Source organism: Pundamilia nyererei, unplaced genomic scaffold, assembly GCF_000239375.1.
Source record: "Pundamilia nyererei isolate P.nyererei 1_Seehausen unplaced genomic scaffold, PunNye1.0 scaffold00009, whole genome shotgun sequence".
In the NCBI taxonomy this organism is placed as follows: domain Eukaryota; kingdom Metazoa; phylum Chordata; class Actinopteri; order Cichliformes; family Cichlidae; genus Pundamilia; species Pundamilia nyererei.
In genome coordinates, this window is record NW_005187410.1 from 3983233 (window position 1) to 3995413 (window position 12181).

Below are 12181 nucleotides of genomic sequence, written 5' to 3' on the forward strand. Positions count from 1 at the left end.
ACTTACTTTCTGTGGATAGAAAAGTTAAACATTGGAATAAATATCAGTGTAACTTAATATACTTTAAATGTAATGTAAATGAGGCAAGTTACACTGTATTTTATTGGCACAAACAGACAGGAAAAAGGATGACATGATCTGCTGAGAATTCAATAATTTCAGACAAGCTGATAGCATGTGGGTTGAATTAACTTCTTTTTATCGTGCTGTCTTGTTCATTGTTTTCAATTTTTATCCAGCTGCTTGGACATACAAAGGACAAGGGAAATATTTCAGCAGCACATTACTCTGCACAGGTCAGGATACCAATATAAATGATAAAAGATTAAAACACAACAAACAACATGAATAAGTATTAATGGGTTTAATAAACCACTCTGGGTCTTAAATCAGTGTATCAGAATCCACATACCTGGACTTCTTGGCGAATCTCTGCTTTCTTACGAAACCCACCAACAACGCCGAGGTTCTTCAGAGGAATGTCCTATCTCACACTCAGGTTAACCTATGCCTCCCCTTTTATACTATCTACTCCTCCATGAGACTGATAAACGTCAGCAATATTTGCTGGCATTTGCAAGTCTTTACAAGACAAATTTTAACTAAGTGAAGTCAGTTTATGCCTCCTGCCTCTAGGCTGATTCCTTTATTTTAAGAACAAATTCTAACATTTTCAGAAATTATAAGGTTATGAAAGAAAAAGGAAAGAAAACATCCTTTAAGGCAAATGTATTAACTTGTTATCAGAAGTTATTGTAAAAAGGGTTTAATGACCGCGGGGACATTCATTATGGGTAGGAGTTCAGTCTGTAATTTGTGTCTTTGTGAAATTTTGATCCCCACCTTTCATTAGCAGTCATTAAAAAAATTCTTTACAAAACTTTTATTATTTGCAAATTTCAATGAACAAGTGAGAGCGAAGAAATAAGCTAATTACAAACTCTTCTACTGCTAATTCTAAAGCTGGTTATGCTTATATGAATTACATCATTAGAATACATTTAAATGTTTGTTAGCCACCTGTCTCCTTTACATAACTGCAACTGTTTTGGTAGCAGTGTGAGCTTCCCCAATTTTGATTTTTAAAAGTGTTGATACGTCATAACAAACACAATTCTATCTCAGGTTGGAAGAACAAATCCTTGTAAATAAGCAGAATCTCAGGGAAGGAGTGAGGATATAGGGGTTAGCATTTGTGGGATGTGATGAAGGGCCTGGTTTTGGAATTTGCTCCTGCTTTACAGCAGCTTATTGTTCACAACACCGGTGATTGATAATAGCACAGGTAGGACAGGGCTCCACTCCGTCAGAGCTCCTGTGTTCTTACACTCTTACCCAACTTACACTTACAGCTACTATTCTTAAACGTTTAAATACTTTAAATAATGTAATTGTTAGTGTAAAACATAATGATGAAATGATAAATACTTAAATAAACAGTAATATGGGGCTGAGGCTCCTGGAAAAGACTATGAAATAATGGAAATTTACCATCAGATAAAAATACCTAAATACAGAAAATTTCTGTATTTTTACGAGATAAAACATTAAAATACACTTGTTTTAGCTTTATATTTACATGAAATCTTGTTAATTTAAACAGGCTTTGTTAATAAAATATAGCTACACGTGTAAAAACAATGAAATCACCCCATAATGTGGTCAAACACTCATCTAGTAAAATCAGTGGAGCCTGAAATTCCAAAAATGTATTGTTATTAGTTGAGCTTTATTGTGTAATTGTTTTTAAAGAATTGTGTTAAAACTTTTATTCCATAATTAATGTAAAAATATATATATCTACACATTAAACAAAAGTCAAAATAATTTTATTAAATTAGTAACTGGGTTTAAAAATACAGCATTTACTGTTCATTTTGGATTATATGAACAGTATAATAGGTTTTTATGCGTGTTCAAGCAAAAAGTTAATGGATTTACCTTCTTACATCCAGAAAATGTTATTGTAATTACAGTATACTGTTATTTACAGAGCTTATCGAGTAATTACTTATGAATGTCAATATTGAAAGAGCTGAGCTTAATGAAACACTAACTTTACTTTGTGTAATAATGCCTTAATACTACTGCAATATGACATTAATACTGTTGAGTTTGCTTTAGCTGTCCTTAAAAACATTTGATAGTTTAAAGAAATCTGCAGCTGTTAAACCACTTGAATGATGATATTGTGTTTTATAACATCAGCTTTGTACCATAAGGACACACTTCGTTCCTGTGCCTCAACATTTAATTCTGGTAGCAAACAGAAAACGACAGAAAACTTCTCACAATAATACAAATGTATTAGGTTGTTATCATAAGTGATTGTAAAAAGGGTTTAATGACCGTGGGGACATTCATTATGGGTAAGAGTTCAGTCTGTAATTTACAACATCATTGTGTAATTTTGATCCCTGTCCTTTATTAACAGTCATTAAAATTGTCTTCACAAAACTTTTATTATTCATAAACTTCAATGTACAAGTGAGAGCGAATGAAAAAGCCAAGCACTAAATGTTCTAGTGCTAATTTTTAAAGCTGATTATACTAATTTTTTTTATTGTTGATTGTTCTCATCACAGGTGAATGATAATAACACAGGAAGGTCGGGGCTGTCAGAGCTCCAGTGATTAATCTTACATGAACACCTGCTATCAAATATTCTTAAATAATTACTGTACTTTAGATTTAAATGTTTACAATGATAAGTCTTAAACAGTTAGGACACACTTACTTCCTGTCCCCCAACACTTCATTTTGTTAACAAATAGACCACATCAGAAAACTTTTATAATAATGTGCTATAAAAAAACAAAACTGTTCTTTTTAAATAGCTTTTAATGAACCATAACAAACACACAGAATTGAAATGAAAAACCCTAAATTTAGAGTCACGCTGAACATGGCAAGTTTCCCTGGTGCTGCAGACACTTCAAAGGTGTTTGGACACCTGTTATTTTTCAATCTAGGTGCAATTGACAACAGGTACAGTTAAGATTTGCTGTGGAAAAAGTGCAGGTGTAGTCTAGCTCTACCAGGATAACACATAGGTGCAAGGTGATTTTCTCTGTCTAAAAGCACAGAGAAAATCTAATACATGAGGAATGGAAGACAGGAAAGAACTGAAGAAAGGCATCAACTAAGCTTTGGGACCAATGTCTTTGTGCAAAGAGGAAGACAACAAACAATGCCAGTCCTTTTAGTGAAACCTGTGCTCACAGTCCAACACCATGCAAATTGACCAACATTCCTCAGAGAATACCAGAACTGGCTGGCATGCCAGTCTCTTCACAAATGAGAAGAGGTTCACATATTTCTTAGGGGAAGATGACCGCCAGCCATCTGCTCAAAGTGTTCTTCTTCCCTTTATCATCTTTCCTTTTATCTTGAAGGCAGCTGTTGAATTAAATATAAACATAAAGAGACAAATGACTGCTTAAAAAAGAAGTGAGAATCATTTTAAACAGGAATAATAATAATGATGCAGTAAAAATGATTAGAATTAACACTGAAAGACTACATGGAGGGAACACTGAAGGAAAAACTTAGTTTATTATCAAGACTGCATTAACTAGTGCTTTTCAAAAGTATCTATAAAGGTTTCCCTGCAAAGTTTTACATTATGACACAAAAGATGCAACTGAAGGTGACAGTGAGCAAGTACCAATCACCAATAGCAAAGCTATTGGTGATTGGTACTGCTATTACTTAGATTTGCTAAGACCACCCTCACCTTAATATCATTTACTAATATATGAAGATTGAAAACAATTATACCCTTGTTCAAACTCCTACATTATACAACATATCTGAATGAACAAACTCATGTAAAATTACAGAAACTTTATTTCTTTTTCTTTTTGTCTTATTTTTGCCATTTTACACTCAATGCATCAAATTTAGAGATGCATTTACGGCATAAAACTGGAAATTAACACCTTTATCTTCTAAATAAACATAAAATATTTGGGAAATTATTTTAAACATTTTTTCTTATTTTTACAGTCTTTTTGTGTGTGATAATGTTTTAAAAATCCGTAAAAATGTAAAACAAACAAACAAACAAACATATATATTCTATATATTCATAGTACAGTTTTTTGTGGTATTTTATATTAGACATTAGTCGATATACAGACAGTTTTTTTGTAATTTTATTGATATTTCACACATTCAAAAATAACAAGACATTTCTGTAAAATGTCAACATTCAGGTATATTTGGGGTTGGGGGGGGGGGGGGGGTCTTAACACTGTTTAGGTTAGCTTAGCACAGACTGGAAACCAGCCTACTGTAGCTTGAACGGTAATAAAATGCACCTCCAAAACCTCCCAAAGCTCAGTAATTAACATATCGTTGCTTGACTGGTACAGTATGTTAGAGCTGGAGGCGGGCTGTGGTTATCACATTACTTCTGAAATGGGAACTGTGAATTTCCGTGGTCCCACTGGTTTCCTGGCAGTGAGACACAAAAGCAACAGTGTAGACTTTGATAGACTGATTATGGTCATTCTCTCCATATAAAATAAAGAAACGGAATGGGTTTGTGTTTCTTCAGGTCCAAGCTCTACACATCAAGAACCAGTAAAGATACAGTTGAAGACAAAAAAAGATAAAAATAAATAAATAAATGAAATAAGTGAAATAAAAATTGAGCGAGAAATTTAGTGTCCAGGGGTTGGCGCTCTTCATTCAATTTTCAGTGGAAAAAAAAACACAGAGCTCCGGCTGAAGTTGCCAGTTCAGTAATTTTTCCGCTGAACTGGCTGTGCTGCTTCTTGCCGCCGGGTTCTCTCCCTTTTGGTGCATTTTGTCACGCAGCCATGGCAACCCTTAGAGTCAACCACTATCCCCGGAAGTTTCGAAGAACTGCCAACAAATTAAATAGAGGAGAGAGAAAAATGAGCTCCTTACTTCTTTTCGGTTGAGGTTCATGCCTCGCTGCGCTGCAGGTCTCATTTCATGTACTGACTTTGGAAAACACGGAAGTGAGTTATTTTTTTAAAACCTTTTTTTTTTTTACTTACACTCCATATATGAAGTTTATCAATCTTTCCGCGCCTTGAAATTTTATATTTTATATAACAGGCGGGAAAGTGAACTAAAGGTGACGAATTTAAAGTTAATGCGATAAAAGGCTTGGCTCAGTGTTACACCCAGTAACTTCAGTTACTCATTTATTCTGATCAGTTCAAAGGTGTGAGGCGCATTCACCCCACCACAGGTAAGGCTTTTGAATCTACCTGCAGCTGAGGCGGATAATCAACTGATTTCATAATCAATGAAGTGTGTGGGTCAAGATGAGTATTATTAAGAGAAATCTTACTGAGGAAAAAGTATCAAATACCCCCCAGGTCCCGGCTTCTAAACTGTGATTATTTCCTGTTTTCCTTCTTTCTTTTTTCTTTTTTTTTTGTTTTGTGAAATTAACTAATTTGAATTTTATTTCTTGTTCTTGACTCTGTGTGAGAATATCACTGTGGAACAACATTAAGAGAGATTTTTTGTTATTCCTCCAGTGTTTTACAGATATGTTAGATCCAAAAATCTAACATAAAGATGAATCCAGATTTTCAAAATTAATTAGCTTGTGCGACTCCTGCATAGCCCACAGGGCATTCCTGCCACACCCAGCTCCAGTCACCCAGGCTGATCCCACCTCCATCCCCACCTTAGTACATTGTTCCACCGGATAAACCTGTCAACTAGTACATTTACTCAAGCATTTCTCCTACTTCCTCATCTTGACTCAGGGGAACATATTTTAAAATCGGTATTTTCAACTTGGAAAAATAAAAATAAATCTGAACCTAAATTGTTGTAATTATGATACACAAATTTCGGCCTTTTACTTTAGGTACTTTACCTAACCTAACCATTCACTAGTTTAAAGACCAGGAGGATCCACAAAAATTGGGGGGAAACACAGATAACTGGCAGCGGTGCATTAGAGCCAGCATAAAATCTGTGTCAGATCAAACATGTGGATCGATCTCCTATGGTTCACCTTTGGGGAAAGAAGAGAGCACCCAAAAGTAGCTTTAAATATATGTTCGTGCTAATTTCTTTTATAGTGTAATATTTCTAAATTTACTCACAATGATTTAAATACTTCTTCATCCGCTAGACGAGAGTGTAAAACTTCTCGTGGCCATTTCCTTTGTCTCATTTCTCAAATGACAGTAAAAGTCGTCAAAGTAATATGTGAAATTCTTCACAGCCTTGTGTTATCTCTCATTCTTTGCATTTTGCAGATGTTTAGTTTATCTTTATATTTCCGTCTGCAGTCTCACCAGTTGCTGATTGTGTTTGTAGTCAAAACAGATGATTTAATCTTTCATTCTAACAGGTTCCCTCACAGTGGCGCCATTGTGTATATATGTAAGGCCTTCATGCTACATGCTGTCACCATCTATAATGCATGATATCAGTCTGGGAGAGAAGCATCTGCCAGATGTTATCGTCATCACTTTAATCATCGGGCATTTTTAAATAATTTCACAAATAAAGTATTTCTCATTTACTAAAAAAACCCCAAACCCAAAAAGTTTAGTCTTTTTGGTTGTCTGTGAAGTCTGCCAAGCCCACAGGCATCACGTCATGAGCGTTGTAAAGCATGTTTACGGCGCTTGAGTGTGTCAAGTCACAGCAGGTTGTTAACCTGTAGTAGCATGCTCAGATGGTTTACAGATGTAAAACTATGCATGACAAATAGGAGTGTGAATGTGTGCGCAAAGTCAAGACAACATATTACAGGAATATGCAGAAGAGTAGGTGTAAGGTCATTTCCTTCATTGAAGAAAAGAGCATTAGGTGTACGGTTGGCCAAACAGGAGTGACAGGATGATCCGTAAATCACAGCATGGTTTCGTTACTGTCTATTCCTCACATCCAATGCAAATACAAGTGCTGGTTTTCTTTACAAAGTAGATTCAGATATGACGAGTATTTGTACAAAAGAGCAGCCGGTTAACCAAAGAAGAATGATGGAGTAGGCATTCAAATATGACAGGTCTTTTAAGTAATTAAAATAAGGAAAACAAGTCAAGACTTTAGAGTCATACCTTATTAGAAACCCTGTCATTCTAATAAGGTATGTAATCACATTGGCCAACCGGACTGGCACAATTCAGAACCTTGTCATTGATCTCAATGATTTAATCATCACATGAAGCTGTCATTTATCAGCAGCCTACACTCGTAGTTTTGACCCCCTCACACAGCCGCTAAGGGTTTTGGCTCAACCTCCTATGTTATTGCACATCAACACCTATTTGTCATAATCGTTTAACCATGACCTATAATATATATGTATAAAAGTTCCCGAAGTTATTTGAATATAACCTAATAATAATGTTCCACCTTCTTCTTGACCTTAGAAAAATGTTTCTGTACATCCTCGGGCTGGTGGCTGTTTGGTTCGTTTATCGCTGGTACAGAGAAACCAAAAGAGTCTCCAACAAGGAGGACAAGTATGTGTACATCACAGGTTGCGACTCCGGGTTTGGTAATCTCCTGGCGAGACACCTGGACAAGCTGGGCTTCCGCGTGATTGCAGGCTGTTACACCGGGAAGGGTGAGGATGAGCTGAAGAAGGTCTCCTCCGACAAACTGACCACCATCCACCTGGACGTCGCCGACTCTGAGAGTGTGAGCAAAGTGGCAGCTTTCATCAAGACTCTGGTTGGACAGAAGGGTGAGTGGCTCAGTGTAAAGTCTTAAATGTCAAATATTTGGATTACATGCCAGGAAAAAACAGGATTAGTTAAAGTGGCTGTTAAGGCAATTCATCTGTTTTCACAGTCATTTCTTTATTTTTATCGCAAAAGTAGTCCATCACAGTAATTTTTAATTGCTTTAGACAGGCGTGAGTAGAATAAATATACTAATGAAAGAATTATTCAGTATTGTTTTCTTGAATAAAATGTGAACAAGACTGAAACTCAATGTAAAGGCCTTCCTTTTTCACAGTGAGGACTGTGTCAGTCTGTATACTCCTATCTGTTGTCAGTATAGTCAATAACCCAGCTAAACTCACTCTGTTTATTCCAGCATGAAGGAAAATAAAACAAACCCTGAACAACTGAACTGTAAGAACAATGAAGCAAAGAGAACATCTCATTATGTTAGTGTTTTTATTCATCTTTAGGCACGAAAAAAATATTTTTGAACTTCATTTTTTTTAAAAGCATGTACTTTTCAAAGAATTTTTTACATGTCAATTTCGGTGGACAACATATGTTTTGACTTGTGAATTTGACAAACAAATAAATAATATACACTGTGTTGTATTTATGTGCAAGTATACCACCAACGCTGACACAAAGACAAGAAAACAGCCTTTGAATAGCTGTCCACTGTAGTGACCACTATGCGTAAAAGGGTTAATGTATTTAATGACTCAGTGTTTGGATTTGTAGTGTGCCTGCAGGAAGAGCCAGCCTGTTTAACTCATTTCCAGTCATTTTAGGGTTTGGGGCTTGTTTTAATGGTTGATGGCCGCCCCTCCCTGAGCCTGGTTCTGCCGGAGGTTTCTTCCTGTTAAAATGGAGTTTTTCCTTCCCCCTGTCACCAAAGCGCTTGCTCATAGGGGGTCATATGATTGTTGGGTTTTTCTCTGTATCTATTATAGGATCTACTGTACAATATAAAGCACCTTGTGGCAACCGTTGTTGTGATTTGGGGCTATATAAATTTAATTTAATTGAATATCAGACCTGGGAAATGAAAACAAAGTTCTGAGCCCAATTTTTAAACTGGCTTTGAGAAGTTAATGTTATGCAGTGGAAAGTGAAGTGTATCTGCAAATCATTTGACTTTATTGTAGTAGATGCTTAGCTGCTCATATCAGTGATTTTTTTCAAAGTGTGGATTCATGGAATTGAGTCTAGATTAGAAACCGGCAGAGCATGTTTATCACTTTAAAGTGGGCCTACATGACATAAAATGAGAAGCAAATACACAATGTTCTTAATAGTGGTTTGCTATGATTTCACAATCAGTCTGGGTTAATGACCCAGAAACAATATCTCCCAGCAATAACACAAAGACTTTAAAAAGTTACGACATTTGAGTTTTCCCAAGGGCCACAGTTGGGGAATATTTTTGACATCTACTCTCTCCAACAGCAGTTTGTAAGGAGATAAAGTTACGTTGAGTATAAATTAGTTAATCTTACTGTTCCAGCCTTCAACAACAGTCCCAATTCTCATGTGACCCTGTTTTTATGGTATACTATATTTCAACATTAATGATTATAACACGCAGTCCAAAGCAGGGATTTGTGTGTCCGTACTGTGGCTCTCATTGTGCTTCTTGTTGTTGGGTTTGTGTTACTTCAGGCCTCTGGGCCGTCGTGAACAACGCTGGAATCTCAGTGCCGTCCGGTCCCAACGACTGGCTCACCGTAAAAGATTTCAAACCTATGATAGCAGTCAATCTGCTCGGTGTCATCGATGTGACCCTGAGTGTCCTCCCCCTCATCAAGAAGGCCAAAGGCAGGGTGATAAACATCGCCAGTGTGTGTGGTCGAATCAGCCCATTCGGCGGACCTTACTGTGTGTCCAAGTATGGAGTGGAGTCCTTCAATGACAGCCTCCGGTGAGAGCACATCTGACTTTTCGAGCCTGTACATGCGTACCCTGTGAGTCTGCTGACTTGCAGCATCTCATTTTGTGTTTCAGTATCGACATGGCACCATTTGGAGTCAAGGTGTTATGCATTGAGCCCGGGTTCTTTAAAACAAACGTGACTGACACAGCTATGTTGAAGAATAACTTCATGAAGCTCTGGGAAAGATTACCTCAGGAAGTGAAAGATGACTACGGGCATGGTTTCTTGGACACAAGTGAGATGCTTTATTTCATTTAACAGATAAGACTTACTTGGATGCATTATGTTTTCAAGCTGTTCATCCATTGCACTCATTTCCATCTTCAGCCTGACATTGTATCTACTTTAATCTCTTCATTTCATGTGACTGTGCAGAATCAATATGCAGCAGACAAGATTTCGTGCACCAGAAGCTTTCTGGACTCTTTTCAGCTGCATTAATCTTGCCTATGATCCCGACTGATGATCATTAGTCCTTTAATTGAATTGAATCATTTTTACAGAACTCATGTGTGAAACATTTCTCTTTTTAGCGCTTGAGCACTTGGACGAGAGGTACAGGCAGATTGTAGACGGGGACCTGATGAAGGTGGTCAGCTGTATGGAGCACGCCATCTCTGCCCTTTATCCACGCACTCGCTACTCCCCCGGGTGGGACGCCAAGTTCCTCTGGTTGCCGATGTCGTACATGCCGAGCTGGCTCTCAGACACGTATTTAATTAAAAGTAAACCCAGACCCAAAATATCTGCGCTGTAGTTTCTGTCACGTCAGTCAGTGAAGCATTTTGGGCTAATCTGAAGATTATATGGGCGTGTGTTTATTTTCTTACGATAATTATGACTCTAGACATTATTACATCTATTTAATTGATTAATAGAGCTGCACTCAGAAGAGTACATGTCAGGTAATGAAGAAACCTTTGAGCACTGACAATTAACTTTGTGTTAAGTCATGTAATAATCTTGAATGCTGTGTCATCTCCTAACATGTATTCGTCCTACATATCGAAGAGTGTGCTCTGTAACCTTTAGTCAGAGATTTTGTGCTTTCACAATTGATTTCAGTTGAAAGGGGAGTGCTGTTATCAAAACCAGGGCTCATGCACTCTGAGTGTATTACACAAGCCCAAGCGTGTAACCTTTTAGACCCTCCTGTTAAATCGGACTATGACTCTGCAGACTTGTTACATAACTTCACCTTCAGCACCAGGTTTTGATGTAGAAAGCACCTTTCAGTTAATTTATATTCCCAGGGGTGAAGCAGCAGAAACATCTAAAGCTGTAACCATGGTATGTTTGTATTATTTTTATGATTATTATTTGTTCTACTATTGTACATTTAGTGGTGCTTAAATTTGTGCTGTTTGGCTCTTGGTACCCATTGTGATCACCTAGCCCAGCTAGCGTCTGGATAAGTTATTGCCTGTTTATTTATTTTACACTAAGTTAATTGGCAGACTTGACAGGAGTGGCTCGATTGAAACCTTTTGTTATTTTTGTATGTGGTTTTTTTTTTTTTTTTTTTTTTGGTTTTTTTTGGTTTTTTTTGTTACATTTTACTTTCAGTAGATGGCCTAATGAGATCTGATGCCATCTGGTGGATGAATGAAAATTGTCATGTTTTTAAAAATCTGTTTACCCATAGTTTAGTTTCTAACATGCAGATAGTTTGGCTTTGAGTTTTCAGAGGGTTATGTTAATGAAACACAATTGGTGCACAAATCAAATAAAATGTATTGAGAAAATGCCCAAAATCGTACACATTTTTTTTCCAACTACATACTTCCTATTCCTACATGTTCGTGTGAGAAACAAAGAGGACTGGATTAAGATCTTTTAATAAAATCTCTCACACCACAATGTAAAAAAACATTGGTACCAGTGAATAATTCTTTACAGTTTTAGTGTTCAAGTATATCGCTGAGTGTCTATGAAAAGTAATGATCCAGTTTTTTGTAAGTCTTTTATAATCGTGAGCTCTAAGCAGCATTTTCCTGTAGTTTGAGCTAACAGATGTCAGATAAATGGGCTGTAGTTCTAGTGCTTATCAGCTCAGTTTGAGTTCTCAAAGCACTCTCTCACTTCAAGCTTCATTCACTCACACATATACACTTTTTTTTTTTTTTAATGCATAACATTCATGCACACTCATCAGGGGTAAGTCAGGATTTAGTATCTTGCCCAACGATACTCCAGCATGCAGACCAGGGGAGCTAAGGATCAAACCACCAGCCTCCTGATTAATAGATGAACTGCTGTACCTCCTGATCCACATCCGCTCCCTCATATATTCCCCTCTCGAATGAGTTCTAGGATAACATAATGTTACCATATGAAATCTGGTAAAGCAGAAGTAAAAAGTAACACATGAAAGGTCAGTAAACCTGTGATCACAAATATGCTGATTAAATCTCCAAAAGTTGATTCTGTTCATCTGGACGTAGCGTTTTGTGGGAGAAGCGTTTCGACTGCAGGTTTCCCCGATCTTATAAACAGTACATTTGCATAATGACTGAAACCAGCCCACTGAAGGAACAATGGGCTGGGAGGTCAGTTCCTTAATCTT

The 12181-nt window shown here is 36.9% G+C and overlaps 1 protein-coding gene across 2 annotated transcripts; it reads left to right on the forward strand.

Moving 5' to 3' along the window:
- Window positions 1–4843: 4843 nt before the first annotated feature.
- On the forward strand, window positions 4844–11116 carry dhrs9 (dehydrogenase/reductase (SDR family) member 9). 2 transcript variants are annotated; one of them, XM_005723440.1, is made up of 5 exons: window positions 4844–4991; window positions 7383–7699; window positions 9345–9603; window positions 9687–9850; window positions 10149–11116. In XM_005723440.1, exons 2-5 carry the CDS (start codon window positions 7387–7389, stop codon window positions 10370–10372), a joined length of 960 nt encoding a protein of 319 aa, XP_005723497.1. In that variant the 5' UTR covers window positions 4844–4991; window positions 7383–7386; the 3' UTR covers window positions 10373–11116. The 2 variants fall into 2 exon arrangements, with proteins under 2 accessions (XP_005723497.1, XP_005723498.1); XM_005723441.2 differs by lacking the exon at window positions 4844–4991 and adding an exon at window positions 5125–5227.
- The last annotated feature ends 1065 nt before the right edge of the window (window positions 11117–12181 follow it).

Excerpts from the sequence above, each read along its gene's own strand:
- dhrs9 (XM_005723440.1), top strand. The coding sequence starts at position 7,387 with ATGTTTCTGTACATCCTCGGGCTGGTGGCTGTTTGGTTCGTTTATCGC. Across the intron at positions 7,700-9,344 it reads GACTCTGGTTGGACAGAAGG|GCCTCTGGGCCGTCGTGAAC; the intron begins GTGAGTGGCTCA and ends GTGTTACTTCAG. Across the intron at positions 9,851-10,148 it reads GCATGGTTTCTTGGACACAA|CGCTTGAGCACTTGGACGAG; the intron begins GTGAGATGCTTT and ends TTCTCTTTTTAG.